Source organism: Malus domestica, chromosome 06 (assembly GCF_042453785.1).
Source record: "Malus domestica chromosome 06, GDT2T_hap1".
Classification (NCBI taxonomy): domain Eukaryota; kingdom Viridiplantae; phylum Streptophyta; class Magnoliopsida; order Rosales; family Rosaceae; genus Malus; species Malus domestica.
Window position 1 is genome coordinate 34,264,189 of NC_091666.1, and position 16,775 is coordinate 34,280,963.

General features: G+C 38.6%; 3 protein-coding genes across 4 annotated transcripts; 1 reads left to right on the forward strand and 2 right to left on the reverse strand.

Annotated features, from left to right (window-relative positions):
- Positions 1–166: 166 nt before the first annotated feature.
- On the reverse strand, positions 167–2,854 carry LOC103438070 (laccase-1-like). Its single transcript, XM_008376610.4, has 5 exons — positions 2,713–2,854; positions 2,348–2,499; positions 2,018–2,259; positions 1,783–1,908; positions 167–1,540 (listed from the first exon to the last, which is right to left on the reverse strand). The coding sequence occupies exons 1-5, from the start codon at positions 2,818–2,820 to the stop codon at positions 423–425; spliced, it is 1,746 nt and encodes a 581-aa protein (XP_008374832.1). The 5' UTR covers positions 2,821–2,854; the 3' UTR covers positions 167–422.
- A 3,850-nt stretch (positions 2,855–6,704) lies between these two features.
- Positions 6,705–10,048, forward strand: LOC103438071 (pentatricopeptide repeat-containing protein At4g02750). 2 transcript variants are annotated; one of them, XR_003774194.2, is made up of 3 exons: positions 6,705–8,453; positions 8,536–9,627; positions 9,761–10,048. XR_003774194.2 is itself a non-coding variant. In XM_008376611.4 (2 exons), the coding sequence occupies exons 1-2, from the start codon at positions 6,906–6,908 to the stop codon at positions 9,340–9,342; spliced, it is 2,355 nt and encodes a 784-aa protein (XP_008374833.1). In that variant the 5' UTR covers positions 6,705–6,905; the 3' UTR covers positions 9,343–10,048. The 2 variants fall into 2 exon arrangements, 1 of the variants encoding a protein (XP_008374833.1); XM_008376611.4 differs by having other exon boundaries at positions 8,536–10,048.
- Positions 10,010–14,449, reverse strand: LOC103438072 (mitogen-activated protein kinase 9-like). Its single transcript, XM_008376612.4, has 11 exons — positions 13,819–14,449; positions 12,966–13,374; positions 12,758–12,885; positions 12,532–12,591; positions 12,268–12,417; positions 11,887–12,042; positions 11,629–11,766; positions 11,464–11,537; positions 11,093–11,197; positions 10,723–10,969; positions 10,010–10,478 (listed from the first exon to the last, which is right to left on the reverse strand). Exons 1-11 carry the CDS (start codon positions 14,179–14,181, stop codon positions 10,404–10,406), a joined length of 1,905 nt encoding a protein of 634 aa, XP_008374834.3. The 5' UTR covers positions 14,182–14,449; the 3' UTR covers positions 10,010–10,403.
- Positions 14,450–16,775: the final 2,326 nt, after the last annotated feature.

Consider the following 16,775-nt stretch of genomic DNA (forward strand, 5'->3'; position numbering starts at 1 on the left):
ATTAGTTATAAGTTGTCAACTTTAGTTATGCCTTCACACTTTTCATGCTACATCACCTGTTTAGATGATGGTCAACACATCTCAATTTGGAAGCCTACTAAACATGGGGATTGGGTGTGTCATTTCCCATACCGGATAAGTTCTCCAAAAGACGAGATTGAAAGGATGGAGAGCTTCAAAAGAAAATAAAATAGTTTTACTACTTTTCATACATTCCCGATGAAAATACTTCTATCTCACAGAAAACTCCCAAGTGCGGTCCTTAATACTCAAAAGTACAAAGCCTATATATTATATTATGTATATCAGGTATATATGTTCATAAAAAAATAAAAATAAATAAATAAATAAATAAATAAAAAGAAGAGTTCAAAGCCATTGTTAAACAACAGATACTAATTCTAGTCGTCTATTCGAAAAACTCAGCATGAGGGAAGATCGTCAGGGGGAGGAAGCACACACTGAGACGGTTTGGGACCATTTTTCACAATAAGCCCCGAGGCAAGACCCCAAGAAGTATGCTCTTCAAGGTGACAATGAATGAACCAAACTCCCGGATTGTCGGCCTTGAATCGAATCGCCGCCCATCCTCCGGTTGGAACTGCCACCGTGTTTCTCTCCGGAGGGTCAACGAGGTTGTACTTTGCCGGATCCTTGGTAGCATTGAAGTTTCCAAACCCCATACCGACAATAAAAAAGTTGTGTCCATGCACATGAATTGGATGGTTCTCAGTGTTAAGAAAACTTGTACCTTGTAGCACAATTTCTAAGTTTGTTCCGTGCTCCACTTCCATAATCTTAGTGCCAAATTTCGGGTTCACGTTCTCCGAAACTGGATCCACACCAGTGTAATCAAACGGCTTCAAAGGCTTCTCTGGGAAATCGGTGGAGTACTCGGCGTCTCTGAGCTTCTTGTAATGTGATTCTAAAATCGACAAGGCGGGACGAATGAAGGACTGGTTGTTCATAGAAGCTGCAAATCTCTTGCCAGCATAACCCTTGCAGGTTTTGTTGGCCGGACAATCTTGGAGATTTAGGCTTATAACTATTACAACATGCTTGTCGACGATTTTAGGCACGTTGCACGGATACTTGGTTGAGGCTAGGCTTCTGAGCTTGTTATTAAATTTAGTGACAAACTTCGTGTCTTCCATTTTAGGGAGGTTGTATTTTTCCGGTGCAAAAGTACTCGGCGCTTTCGGGGGATACTTAGTTTTGTCACCCTTTTTGTTCTTGTAACGCAAGAAACCTGCTGTGGTGGAATTGTCGAAAGGGAAAACAGAGGTGAGGTAAGGCCAGGCCGCCATCAAAAAGGCACCTGAGGAGTCAGGGACTTGATTTGCAGTGAGCAAAACGTTGGTGGTTTGGCCAGGACCTACCATGATCGCTGAGGTTGTGAATGGTTTGGTGTACACGGCATCAATCTCCACGACAGTTAGTGTGTGATTAGCCACAGCAAAGAAAAGCTCATCGTTGAGTGCTGCATTGATAATTCTAAGCAAGTAGGTTTTTCCATGTTCCACAGTTTTGATGAAGGTATCTGCTGCATAAGTACAACAAAGATCGTGTAAATTCTTTGTAGAAAAGAGAAAAAAATTGGTTGAAAATTAGGCCGCTCAAGACTGATTATGTAGGAAGTACTTCTGCACATAAAAGCTACACGTTCGAATTTTAATTAAAAATCGAAGTGCTTCATGGAAAAACACTTGAAAGCTTTCGAGAAACCACTTTTAGCCTTTACAGGAACAATCCTAGACGTACCCTTAAGTTTTGGATATATACCTTTGTTGGAGCAAGGATATAGTGGTCCTGGCAACCCATTGATGGTATAAGCATCTGAACTATTAGGTCCAGCTCCAGTCTTCATTTCAGCTTCCACTTTACCTACATCTGAACTCCACCATTCACCTGCAACATAGCAAAACACGTGAGCAATTCAAGATCAGAAATTATGAACTCTCTAGAAAACATGGAACAAAAAATAATAGTCCTCCTGTACTTTTTTTCGTATAATTACCAAAAATGATGGGGAATTCTTCTTGAATCGGAGCGGAAAATGGAAAAGGCATGCGCGGATGGATGACAAAGGCGCCATAAACGGTAGCTCGTTGCCAGGCATAATGAGCATGCCACCAGAGAGTGCCTCTTTGGTATTCCACGGTGAACTTGTATGTGTAAGTCTTGCCCCTTCTTATAGGACATTGTGTGATATAAGCTGGGCCGTCTGCCCATCCTGTTCTTAGTTGCTTCACACCATGCCTGCACTCATAGTAGTTAACCAACAACTTAATTAGTATCTTAACAGAATCAAAGTCGGTGTGATTAATCTAAGTTTAGTTAAACTCACCAATGGATGGTGGTGTTTTCGGCAACGTGATTAGTGACCTTAATCTCAACATGATCACCTTCATAGACAGCAATGGTTGGCCCTGGAAACTCTCCATTCACTGTTAGAAGTGGCTTTGTGTTGCACAAACGAGTTACATTCTTCCACTCAACCTGAAAAAAAAAAGAACCAAAAAGCAAATAAATCAAGCTTTCAATTTCCTACTTTCTTTTGGTAATTACATTACCGAAGATAGAACAGTGATTTTCATACTCTCATTTTTCTTCTTTTGCACTCAGTTCAAGGGTTAGAAAAAGAGAGGAGTGCATGGGAGAAAAGGGAGAGCAAAAATTACTTCACTAAAATAAAAGCAGACTCTAGCTTACATTAAACTCAAAGCGTCGTGTTTTTTGCGAGAAACAAGACGGTAAAGCCCCGTTAAGTATGATTAGCATGAGCATTAATACACTATAATGCTGGCTCAAACTCTCCATAACTAAAACCTAAGAGCGGGCTCAAGACTCCCTCTTTCTGTATAACGTATATTGCATGCACCAGTTGAGTTTTACCAAAACTTCCCTGCCAACTACCCCTTTATATACATGCTAAAATTGAAGAAAAAAATTCTCTATGCTAATAAATTTAATTAAAGATATATTTTGGTGACGCTAGATGAGTAGGTGAGGAGGGGTCGAGACACTGAACATGTCAAATTGAGTTTTTGAAAAGGTGGAAATTGTTTGAACCCTTGGCTGCTAATAATGCAGTTCATAACTATTTGTCCAAACCTTTATAAAGATAATTAAATATGAATTATTGGGATTTTTTGCCACTAATTGTTTGGCCAAACCTTCGTAGATTAAGAACTAAGAGCCGACTAAACCTTTATAAAGATAAGGTTTTTAGCCAAAGTAGTTTTTAAGATTTGTATACCTTTACTTTGATCCTTAAGCTTTGAAATAATAGGAGTGGTACCTGAGTTTGTCCACCATCAATCATTTTGGTCATTTCGTGAAAAATTATGTTATATAAGGACCAAAATGACAAAAAATATCCTCAATTTAAAAAACAACGAGCCAAAATGATTTGGCAAAAACTAAGGGTGTTTTTGTTATTTTATCCTTGTCTATTGAATATTTTCACAGAATGACCAAAATGATTGATGGTGGACAAAATCAGTGATCACTTTCATGGATTTCAAGTCCCAATGATCAAATTGAGGAATTATGTCAATCTCATAAATTATTTTGGCTAAAAAAAGCCTAAAGATAAATATATTAATTTTTTGTTTTATTTGTCATTTTGTTATCCACCGTATTGTCATTTCCTTCATCATTTGATTCTTCATAGGTAGAAATTGGGTCCCAAAAAAGATGGGTGGGTTGGTGTAGAAGCTTTGATTGAAGACAAAGAAGCTTGGACTAAACCAGTAGTATCTTTTTGCATATCGCAAAACAGCACAGATTCGTTGTAGTTTCAATTAGTTCAAAGGTGTGACTTGTTTAGTTAGACCATTGCAATTTGCAGGCATGTGGCAAAGATTGCAGCATGAAGATTATAGAATATACATTTTAGTTAAAATGATCTTTGAAATCAGCATAACTTCTTATTTTGGTTCATGTAATTTGAAATAGATAAAAGTATTCCCTCAGTTTGTCGATTGTTAATCATTTTGGTCCTTGTAATTTGAAATTCATAGAAGTGGTCTTTGAATTTGTTGATTGTCACTCATTTTGGTCATTTCATTAAAAAAAAAAATCTCTGTTATATAAGGACCAAAATGACAAATAGCACAACTCAATAAAAAAAAAAAAAAGACTAAAATGATTTGACAAAAAATTAAGGGTGTCATTTTGGTCCTTATTTAATGTAGATTTTTCACGGAATGATCAAAATAATTGATGGTAGACAAACTTAATAACCATATTTATCGATTTTAAATTTTAGAAACAAAAATGATGAATTATAGTAATCTCGTGCACCATTTACTCATATATATATATATATATAAGTATAATTCTTTTGTTTCTTAGTCCCTTCACCAACTAAAGGTGAGCTGGCTAGCTAACTTAAATTCTTTTTTTCTCCAATAGAAATGGTGAGGATGGAGATATGGAGGGCAAACACCAACCATTTGATGGCGATAGGCCATCAATAGAGGGTGCTAAGGGAATCATACCAAAACAAAATAATAAATAAATAAGTAAAAAGATGCCAAATGATGCTGTAGATATGATGTAGTGGGGGGTTTGTTGAGTTTTGCAAATTTGTATATTAGTAATTGATGCTACTATATTGAGGCTACTTACTGAGAAAATTTGGCTTGTAATTGGTGGTACCGTGGTATTATCTTTTATTTAGCATTCCTCTCGTTAAGTGATATGTTTTTTTTTTTTTTTAAATTTATTTATTTATAAATTTTTGCATATACAATTATTTATTATGTTTGGAACATCTAATGGCTAATCCAGAAGTTTTTTTTTGTTTGTGGCAAGATAGCTTAAATCCGTATCACTTTTTTCTCTTCTTGCCCAACATTCCAAATTCACTCCACAGTGCCTATTCTTTGCATACCTTAACCCTCACAACAAACGTTTATCAAATAGGTTGCCCCCATATCAACTATAATCGTTCGTAAAAAAATTATGGAACACATGTATAGCAAAGAGGGTGAGTAGCTAGGACCATACTAAACAAAGAGAACTTGAGATGAATATGGTAGTAACAAGGGCGGTAGGGACGATATCCTTCACTTGTCCTCACGCGAATCCGCTGCTAGAACCATAGTCTACCAAAAGCCAGGCACTAGTTGTTCAAAAACACTAAAAGCCAGGTACTGGAAGAACTTGAGATAAGCATCTTGTACTAATTGATTTTCTGTTCTTTTCAATCCCATACATCTTTCAGAAGCCATATGAACATAGTTTAATGTAATTAGGCCAACAAAATGCCAATTTTCACACGGTCCCTTAGAAGAATCTAACATGTTATAAGATGCTTCTATACAGTAGGGTAAACCCTAAACCTAAATCATTTCTCATTTTCTGTAAGTGTAATTGTATTTCTGATTTTCTGCATATACTGCCATGCATTACTGGGATATGTATCAACTTCTTTTATTGGTCAAGATTGGCAAACTGCGTTTGTTTACAAGTTTTTCTGTAAGTTGATCGTGTAGGTCGCGATATGAAGTTAGCTTCTTCCTTTGTAGAAGCACCACGTAGTGTACTACTAATAAATAATGATAATACAAAAACAACAAAGACTTATTTTATTGAGTGTGATCGACTGTATGAATTCTAAAATGTTATTGCGTTTGATTTTGCGAGTTTTTTATTAACTCTAAATACTCCATGTCTTTTCTTATAATTTTCTTCCAAGTCTTCATAGTCTTCCTCTACTCTTTTATGAGACAGAAGCTCAAGGCAACATGAGTAGAGAATGACCCAGAAAAACTTAGAAAGAGACTCAAGAAATAGCATACTTGAAGCTAACAGAAAACTTGATACAAAACCAAGCACATTAGCGTTTTTGGATTCATAATATTAAAATAGTAATAATAATTACCAAATATGATAATTGGCTAAAAGATAATAGACATTTCGAGTTATTAAAAAATCTATGAAGTAGCTGACCGACTTTGACTTTAAAGCAACTGGATTGTATTACTAACACCAGGAATATTTTTGCATCAGCCCTCAAACCTAAAGCCAAAAGCTTTGCCTGGATGTGATGTGAGTCCTCATCAACCAGACATTCCACTCAAATTTTCCACTACGTAATGTGAAGCTGTAGGTCCCAATTTCAAAAAACTTTTAATTAGGTCTAACTAGGCATGTTTATGCTAATCAAGTGAAAGTTTAGCTAAAATAGTTTGATAGTTTCTTCAATTAGATAAATCTTCGGCAGGCAACATGATCACATCTGTTGTTCAATTAACCTCACAAAAAAAATAAAATAGATCCGATTCACGTTGATCTCAAGTATGTAAGAGAGCTACTTTATTCCGCTATGTAACAATCATACCCTAAAATCTCTCCTTCAAATTAATCCCATTTTTATCAAGGTTAAAATCCATGGTTTTGTAACACATGCTAACAACTTATAACTTAGATGCCATGTAAAGGACAAGTAGAACTTAGGGCACGTTTGGATTGGTTTGAATGGGATATGAGTATTGAAGTGGGCTGACTTGGACTAGCTTGGAAACTCATATCTAAGTTGCGTTTCTAAATCTCACTTATTTTGTATTTAGATTTTATATTTGATTTGTGATATGCTGAACTCTAACAAACACATGACTCGTGTTCAATTTAATTGGATTTCTGTTATCCAGTCCAGTCCACCAAACAAGCCCTTAAAAGCTGAGGATCTTCTCTAGATCATCTTTGTGAAGATCCCTATGCGTTCATACATCGTGTGCGAGAGCTACCGGATGAGATCCAAATCCCTTTAAAAGCTAAACCAACTAACTACATAATAAAGGAGGGCCAAAATTCCAAATAACTCAATTCGTGGGGAACCAAACTCCAATTTTACGTTTTGCCTGCCGAGGAGAATCAAATTTTGAAGGGAGACAATGCGCGGGAGTTACCGTTTCAGACAGTTGCACAGCGGCAGCAGCAACTTCTGCTCCCGGTCATTCAAATCCCAGCAACCCATCAACATCAAGGACCGAACAGGAAATCCCACTTCTCAAAATCCAATCCCATCGAAGAAAACACTAACCCAGAAACGCAGATCCATGAACAAGTTATCCAACTCCTCCGACTCAGAAATTGTGAAATCGAACATGGACATCACCACCCAGATGCGCAACGGCCGGTGCGAAGCCGCTCTGCTTGTCTTCAACGCCATGCCCCGGCGGAGCCCCGTGTCTTATAACGCTATGGTATCTGGGTACCTAGCAAATGGCAAGTTTGATCTTGCAAAGGACATGTTTGAGAAAATGCCTGAGAGAGACCTGGTTTCATGGAATGTGATGCTTAGTGGGTATGTGAGGAACAGGGATCTTGGTGCCGCTCGTGCCTTGTTTGAACGAATGCCCGAGAAGGATGTTGTTTCGTGGAATGCTATGTTGTCCGGTTATGCCCAGAACGGGTACGTTGATGAGGCGAGGACGATTTTTCAAAGGATGCCGGATAAGAATGAGATTTCGTGGAATGGGTTGCTTGCAGCGTATGTGCAGAATGGAAGGGTAGAAGATGCTTGTAGGTTGTTTGAGTCGAAAGCAGATTGGGAAGCAGTTTCTTGGAATTGTTTGATGGGTGGATTTGTAAAACAAAAGAGATTGGTTAATGCTAGGCAGCTTTTTGACCGGATGCCTGTGAGGGATGAAGTTTCCTGGAATACCATGATCACGGGATATGCGCAGAATGGGCAAATGTCAGAAGCTAGGAGGTTATTTGAAGAGTGCCCAATTCGGGATGTGTTTGCATGGACATCAATGCTTTCGGGTTATGTGCAGAATGGAATGTTGGATGAAGCAAGAAGTATCTTTGATGAAATGCCAGAAAAGAATTCGGTTTCGTGGAATGCAATGATTGCAGGTTATGTACAAAGCAAGAGAATGGACATGGCAACGAAATTGTTTGAGGCAATGCCTTCTCGGAATGCCAGTTCATGGAATACCATTTTAACTGGCTATGCTCAGAGTGGTGATATTGTTTGTGCCAAGGAAATCTTTGATAGCATGCCTCGGCGCGATTCCATCTCTTGGGCGGCTATTATTGCCGGTTATGCTCAAAATGGTTATAGTGAAGAGGCTTTGCAACTCTTTGTAGAGATGAAAAGAGATGGGGAAAGGTTGACTAGGTCTTCCTTTACGTGTGCTTTGAGCACCTGTGCTGAAATTGCAGCTTTGGAGTTGGGGAAGCAGTTGCACGGACGTATGACAAAAGCAGGATACGAAACTGGGTGCTATGTGGGGAATGCACTACTTGTAATGTACTGTAAATGTGGAAGCATTGAGGAAGCATATGACGTTTTCCAAGGAATAGCTGAAAAGGATGTTGTCTCATGGAACACGATGATCTATGGCTATGCAAGGCATGGATTTGGCCTAAAGGCTCTTAAAGTTTTTGACTCAATGAAGGCGGTGGGTATCAAACCAGATGATGTGACAATGGTAATTGTTAATTCATTGACCTTATTGATTTGAATTCCTCAACGTTGTCAAATGGTTTATTTTTCTTTTGATTCCATTTCAGGTCGGCGTGTTGTCTGCTTGTAGTCATACTGGTCTGGTAGACAGGGGCACCGAATATTTTTATTCAATGAATCAGGATTATGGCATAACAGAAAATTCAAAACACTATACCTGTATGATTGACCTTTTAGGTAGAGCAGGGCGCCTCGAGGAAGCACAGAATTTGATGAGAGATATGTCTTTTGAACCGGATGCTGCAATGTGGGGAGCTCTGCTTGGTGCAAGCCGGATTCATGGCAATACCAAATTAGGTGAAAAGGCTGCTCGGATAATTTTCGAGATGGAGCCTGAAAATGCAGGAATGTATGTTCTTCTCTCGAATTTATACGCAGCTTCAGGCAGATGGGGCGATGTCGATAAGATGAGATTGAAGATGAGGGATAAAGGTGTCAGGAAAGTACCTGGATATAGCTGGGTTGAAGTCCAAAACAAGACTCATACATTTTCAGTTGGGGACACTATACACCCTGACAAGGACAAGATATATGCCTTCTTAGAAGAGTTAGATTTGAAAATGAAGCTGGAGGGGTATGTTTCGTCTACAAAGCTGGTTTTGCACGATGTGGAAGAGGAAGAGAAAGAGCATATGCTGAAGTATCACAGCGAGAAATTAGCGGTGGCATTTGGGATTCTTTCGATTCCAGCTGGGAGGCCAGTCCGCGTGATAAAGAACTTGCGAGTTTGTGAAGACTGCCATAATGCCATCAAGTACATATCCAGGATTGTGGCAAGGACAATAATCCTAAGGGATTCTCACCGCTTCCACCACTTCACCGGGGGTAATTGTTCTTGCGGGGATTACTGGTGAGAGTCGATGACTTCATTGTGATGAAGAAAAGAAAGCTGAGGATTCTATTGCAATTACTCTCCGTTCTTTGAAATGGTCTGTCAGATCATCTCTGCTTCCGCCGTTGGAGGTGCATTCACAGTGTGCGCAAGAGAAAACTTGTTTGTCTACACCACAGTGAAGTGATTAGAAATCGGAGTGGTAAGCGAAAGTTCGATCGAGGAGAAATACATCCCAGTGATGGGCATTTGAAATGATTAGTTGGAAGCGGCTTGATAATTTTGCCATGTTACAAGTGAAGCCAAGGTCTTGGGTTCGAGACTTGGGAGCAGCCTCTCCATAAATGGGGGAAAGGCTAGCCGACATTCACCTCTCCCAGACTCTGCGTAAAGCGGGAGCCTTGTGCACTGGGTACGACATTTTTACAAGTGAAGCCAAGGTGGAGGGGTGAATTGGTTAAAGAGCATTCAAACCTTGCACGAGGTCCCGAGTTCGATTCCCCTCCGCCAACATCGTTTGTATATAAAAAATAAAAAATAAAAAAAATAAAAAGGATAATGAGTTCGATTCTCTTTGTAAGTGCATAATGAGGTGGTAGAGCGGATGTGCTCATGTGCGTACCCGTGTTTGAATCCTCCCACCCGTAATTTAGATTAATCTTGGCGTAGAATATTGCTCGTCTCAAATATTGAAAAACTAATAATAACATACGCTATATTTCCATCAATTTTGTTTCTATTACATATCACACAATCATTAAACAAGAAGAAAAAATACAAAGAAAATAAATAAGTCTTGTCCGTGAAACGGCCTCATTTTAAATTCCGCAGAGACCCTGAACTCTCAGAACCGGCCCCGACTTACAGCAGAGCAATTTCCTATGTATTGTGGTTACACAATGAAGGAAAAACAAATCGACAAGTCCTCCTAAATGGTGTTAGCTTCTAACTGAAAATAACATATATATATTCGGTTTCGAATGTTGATTGTTACAGAGCACCCTTTCTACTAAATACGGGGAAAGGAGGCGGACCACAAAGTTGCACCTGTTTTTTTTTCTTACACAGATCGATGAAGAAGACTCAGGCGCGAAGAGCTTGAACCTTTTGGGTCAAACCATCAACTGACTCGTCGTTGATCTCCGCAATTGCTTCCTCCTGTGGGAAAAAGAATGTAAGCATCCAAACTTAGTTTTATATATCTGTTAATTATGCTTTAGTTACTTGAACTTCCAAAACGCATGGAATTTCGAATATCACGTAAAGTATGATTGCTCACACAAGTTTTTTGAGACACTTTGATTTTCAGACAACTAGAGATCTACCACCAAATTGTATGCAAGATGCCTGAGTCGTGATCAAACAAGAGGAAGTGAGGTACATATGAAATGATGCTACTTACCTCCGAATCTTTCTGTTTTACACCTATACACTTGGAAGCACTAATGCTGGCACTCTTCAATAGGCTACGACTGGTTACTGGTGTGTAGACTGTCTTGCTAGGTCCATTCTGTCCATCGGCATTTACGGTGCCATCAGGTTGCTCCGACCCTGGAGGACTCTCAAGAGTTGAGGCAACAGAAGCAGCAGTCCTTTCCAAATCATTGTCTTGGCCAGCATTCTCAACCCTGGGTCCACAAACCCGCTCTCTGAGGAATAAGATGTCACAGTAATTAAGATGAACTAATAAGGTAAAAGCTAGAACCGATTTGATTTGTTCCTCAAGACATCTAAATCAAACTTAATCCCTAAATGCTTATCTGAAAACATACCTGGGCAAGGAAGCATGTTGCCTTTGCAGTGGAGGGGTACCCCTTTCACCTTTACCATAGTTCTCCTCGAAATGTGCAAACTGCCGCTTAAATCGATCAACACCACTAGAATGACATAAAGCGGTGATACAAGGTTAATAACTCCAAGCACCAAAAATTCTGACTGGAGACTTATAAAGCGAAATGGTGAATGCAAGACTACTATTATCTATATTTAGATCAACTTAAGGTTTTTGTTTTTTGTTTCAGCCCATTGGCCGGAACACATAACAGGGAGTGGCCAGCCCGTTCCCAGTAAACCCTTCCCCATGCAACTGATTGAATAATCAACAAAATGATTCATTACATACGGAAACCAATAGCCTCCTCACCTAGGATACATAAAGCTGGTCTGATCTCCACCTCGGAGATACTCCTGCAGCATCTGTGGATGATACTCTAAAATCTGTTTCAACACAAGATTTGTTACAGCAATAGTGAAGCAGAAGAAACCACAATGCTAGAAAGCAAACAAGTATTAAGCTTTAAGTCCATACCTCCCTATAGATTAACTCTCTAACATCATCTTTTGTCAATTTCCTACGTTCAAACTCAAACTCAAGTTTTGAAATGGGTTGGGTGGACGGCTCACGGTCAACATTTGCCAAACCATGAAAGTAAGGATCAGCTAATGCCTGCAAGTGTAAGCATTAGGGATTTATGAGGCACTGTGATCCCAATCAGTTTTGAAGGATGCATCATGGTATGCAGTATATATCACAAATGTTGCATGTACTCAGATTACTTAACCTTACCTCTTCAGCTGTGAGACGATCCTTTGGATCAAAGGCAAGGAGCTGCTCCAGTAGGCAAAGAGCCAAGGGATCAACACCAGGGAACTTATGTGTGAAGGGAACTGGTTGTTTTTTCCGCATGCTACTCAGGTACCTTCTTGCTTTTTCATTCCGAATCTACCAGGGACATGCAAAAGTAATTATTTGATGGGATAAATAAGAATTTGGCAGTTACATGCAAGAATATGGATGGTTTACTACAAGAATTTTAAGAACAAAGTAAACTGAGAAGTTCAGTGGCAGCCTGCTAAAAGTTTTATTTATTTTTATTTGGCTAGCACGAGAAATAATTAGTGCGTCTTTAGATGACAGAGTAGTAGTTATTAGAATAAAATAACTGACCCTTGCAATAGATTCTGCAGAAGGCGTGCCAAGCAAATCGGTCATGAGATCCAATTGGTGCACCACATTTTTACCAGGAAACAGCGGTTTGCCAGTGAGTATTTCTGCAAATATGCATCCTATGCTCCAAATATCAATTGCAGGAGTGTACTGCCAAAATTATGGTCATAGAAAATAAATCTACAGTAAAAAATAAAGAACCATCTTATCCTCAAATAGATACATATATACAATATAAGATCTTAGAAATAAAGCGTAGCTTACCTTTGAGAAAAATGAACCACACAGCTCAGGAGCACGGTACCATCTAGTTGCAACATAGTCCTTCACAAAAGTAAGAAGCTTAGTCCACAAGCAGTATTGTTCACAGGCCTAGTGTATGCAACTTATAAATTAAAGAAATCAACGACTTCTAATTAGCAACCACAAAAGTAGAGATTCTAGGAGTTGTAAGGCGACATGCCATGATTGGCACAACTGAACAACTTACTGTCCAAAAAATAGCGGACGGGGCATCATTGAAAGATACACGAGCAAGGCCAAAGTCACATATCTTTAATTTGCAGTCAGCATTAGCAAGAATGTTTTTTGGCTTTAAATCTCGATGAAATACATTCGCTACAAGATACAGAGGAAATTTAATTATTAATTATCGTTACTACAGCAAAAGCCAAAAGAAATTACTGAAAAATACAAACCTGTATGAGTATACTTTAGGCCACGGAGAAGCTGGTACAAGAAAAATTGATAATGTTCAGGAGTAAGATCATCATTTGCCTTAATAACTTGGTGAAGGTCAGATTCCATCAACTCAAAAACAACATAAATATCTCTGAACTCTCGTCGTGAAGGAGGAAGCATGATGTGCTTTATTTCAACAATATCAGGATGACGAAGCAAGCGAAGGAGCTTAATTTCTCTCAGGATCCTTGTAGCATCCGAAACATGCTCGAAGACATCATTAATTTTCTTGATTGCAACCTTTTCTCCAGTGTGCGTGTCAATTGCAGAACCCACGACGCCATAACTTCCTTTCCCAATGACTTCCTGAACCTGGTATCGACTTCCCTCTCCATACTCGGTGAAGAATTCCGTTTCTAGATTGCCCTGCATTGAAGATCAACAACCATTATCTGTGATCAAAATATACGTGATTATCTATAAACAAGCATAGAGGAGTAAGGAAACAACATCAACATTGTAATTCCTTCGATCCATAACTAGTTCGATCCAGGAAATGCTTTTTAACGAATTCACACAAAACTGCGACATTCGCTGAGTTGGTTAAGAGCATTCAATCTTACACCCCTAAGGTCCCGAATTCCCCCTCCCCAATTTTGTTGTATCAAAAGTCCATCTCTTTCTATCTCCTATACCATGAAGCTCTAAAATTTTGAAGGTATTCGATAAATTCCAAACAAAACACCCCACATTCAACCAAGAAGAATCAAAGCAAGAAAAACCAAATCAGATCAACACCCAGATGAACAAATTCAAAAACAACAGAAACCCAGATCGTAAAAATACAAAAAAAAAAAAAAAAGAAGGAACCTTCTTCTGTGAATCCATGGGGTGAGCAGCTCTGAAGTCGGCCCTTGTAGGAACTCTGATGACCTTCAATCCTGAAATGTCAAAATCTTCCTCAACCTCAAACTGCAGATGGTGCTGGTTCTCCCGGCCTTGTTTTTGTTCCCGCTGATGAGAATCGGACGGTTGAGCGCTTAAATCGGAGATGTGGGCACCATTGTGATCATTGCCCAGTTTATTAATTTTATCGTTGTCGGTGTAGTTATGATTATTATTTGGATTAGAAGTATTAATAATAGTTGCGGAAGTGGAAGTGGAAGAAGAAGAAGACGAGCGACGTTGAAACCAGCGACGGACGCCCTCCACCAGAGTAGCTCCACTCCCCATATACTCTGCCCGCTCTGTCTCTCTCTCTCTCCTCCTCTCAGCCACACAACTGCAGCATTGCCCGCTCTCTCTCTCTCTCTCCTCTTACGCACAATTTTCTCGCTCTTTTATCGGAGATTTTCTTTCGGGTCCGATGGTCCCCGTGCAGAGAGAGAGAGTTTGGATCAGGTGGACAGATGGGGAGGGATGGCAATGTCAAACGTGCCGTGCACTTTACCAGTTCTGCATTTTGGGAGATGGGCTTTTGGTGTGCATTATACCATCAGCATAAAAATGCAACAATTATAAATATAATGTTAAAGAGATCAAATTTCTAAATTAAATTCTGTAAACGAAAAATATGTATGTTGATGATTAGATTATATTTAAGTATTTATTAATGTACTTATTTTCTATTGTGATCCATCATTTGATTTAAAATTTTGATATCTCTAGCATTATCTTAAAAAAGCTTTTGAGCCAAAATGGTCATTGAAATTTGCATAACTCCTTACTTTGGTTTTTGAAATTTGAAATCAATAGAATTGGTCTCTGAAATTGTCCACCATCAATCATTTTGGTCATTCTGTGAAAAATCTCCATTAAATAAGAATAAAATGATAAAAATACCCTTAATTTTTGTTAAATCATTTTGGCCTGTTGTTTATTGAACTAAAGATATTTTTGTCGTCTTGATCATTATTTAACATAATGTTTTTCGGAATGACCAAAATGATTGATGTTGGACAATCTCAATGACCACTTCTGTTGATTTCAAATCTCAGAGATCAAAATGATGAGATATGCAAATCTCAATGACCATTTTAGCTAAAAAAAACCTTTTAAAAATAAGTAGACCTCAAGTATGATATAATCTTATGGGGGAATTTTCGGTATACGGGCTTTACATGGAGTGTTTTAAGAATAGGCTAGCGGCTGCCTAGGCATTGGACGGTAGTTTTCAGAGGGATTTTGAACAAAACGATTATTAAAACTGAGATGGACTAGGTGGTTTAGGCAATAAGCAGTCTAGGCGTCACTAGGCGGGCTCTAAGTTTTATTAAGTTAACTAATTAAGTTAAGGGAGTTTTAACAAAACACTTTCGATACTGTTCACTTTTAACGAAAAACCACATTTATACTTTTCCTTTGTACTATTCACTATACCTTTAAAAATGGATTTTCATTAAAAGGAAATTTTTTTTGGAATTTTCGTTAGTTTCTTTTTTAAGTTAAGGTGGATAATGTGTAACCTAAGTATCGTTTGGTATGCAGAAGGAATGAGACGGAACAAAATGAGACGGGATGAGACAGGACAGGACGAGACAGGACGGGACATAACGGAGAGGGAGCAAAGATGCTCTCGGATGGAAAGAAGGAGACAGGAGACGAAGATATTATAATTTTGTGTTCCACAAATGTAGAACGAGTTGTTCCAGTGGGTGAGGCGGAACGAAAATTCACCAAAAATTCGTTCCGTGGAACAGCACGTTCCACCCGTTTTAGGCGCACCAAACATGAGACGGAACGCCTAATCCCACTCCATCCCGTTCCGTCCCGTTCGTACCAAACCGTATCTAAAAGAAACCCGGAAGCTCATACGCAGCATCTAGTCTTGTCGCTCTGTCTGTGCAAATCCCGAAGCTCTCGCTCGCGCTGCATCTTGTCCCGTCGATCCTACAAACCCAGACTTGATGAGTTGATCCTACAAGCTCCGCAACTCTGCCTCAGCGTCGTCTCGCTCTCACCACGTTTGCAATTTGATTCTTTGTAAATATTATGTGATTTAGACTGGACACACATACCTCTGAACTCGTTCCTTATCTGGAGGAAATCATGATGGATGAGATGAGACTGACTATTGTCAAATTATTCTTTTCCCTTGTAAATCATGCAAAGCTTTTGAATTGTTAATTTGCTCACTGAATTAGAATCATGAGGCTTTTGAATTAGAATGAGTTTCTTCAGTTGTGACAACCATTGTTACATTTGTAATTTATTAATTTGCTTATTGAGCTTTTTGGCTTTTATTGTATTATATCTTTATTTTATTTCTAATATAAGTATAGTTTTTTTATTTTTCCTAAATGTAAACACTCACTTATTTATATGAAATAATAATAAATTAACTTAAATCTGCATAGTCGGCATAGACTCCCACTTAGGTCTCGCCTAGGTGTTAGACTCCATTCGGTCGTCCAACTAGCGTTTAACATCTTTTAGAACAAGGGTTACGTGTGTGCGCTTTTTTTGAGCTGTTTGATAATCATTTTGTCATTAGTTTTTAGTTTTAATCTTCAAATTTCACTTGTTTAAAAACTGAAATCTTATTTAGTAACTACTTATAGTTTTCAGAAAGTGTTCAAAATTTAGCCTTAAGTTTTCAATTTTCCCGGCATTGCTTCCATCACTGATAAGAAGAACACCAAATTCTCCTTTAGGTGCTTCAATTGCATTATAGTCAGAAAAAGTTGGTACGAAAAAAAAATTTTGTGCAAAGTTCAAAATGGTGAATTGAGGTAGAGTAGACCGATCCTCTAGTCACATGGCCGGCCATTGAAAGAGAAAGCTTGCATCTAAAGCTTGTTCAACAAGTAAATAAGTTAACTACAGCA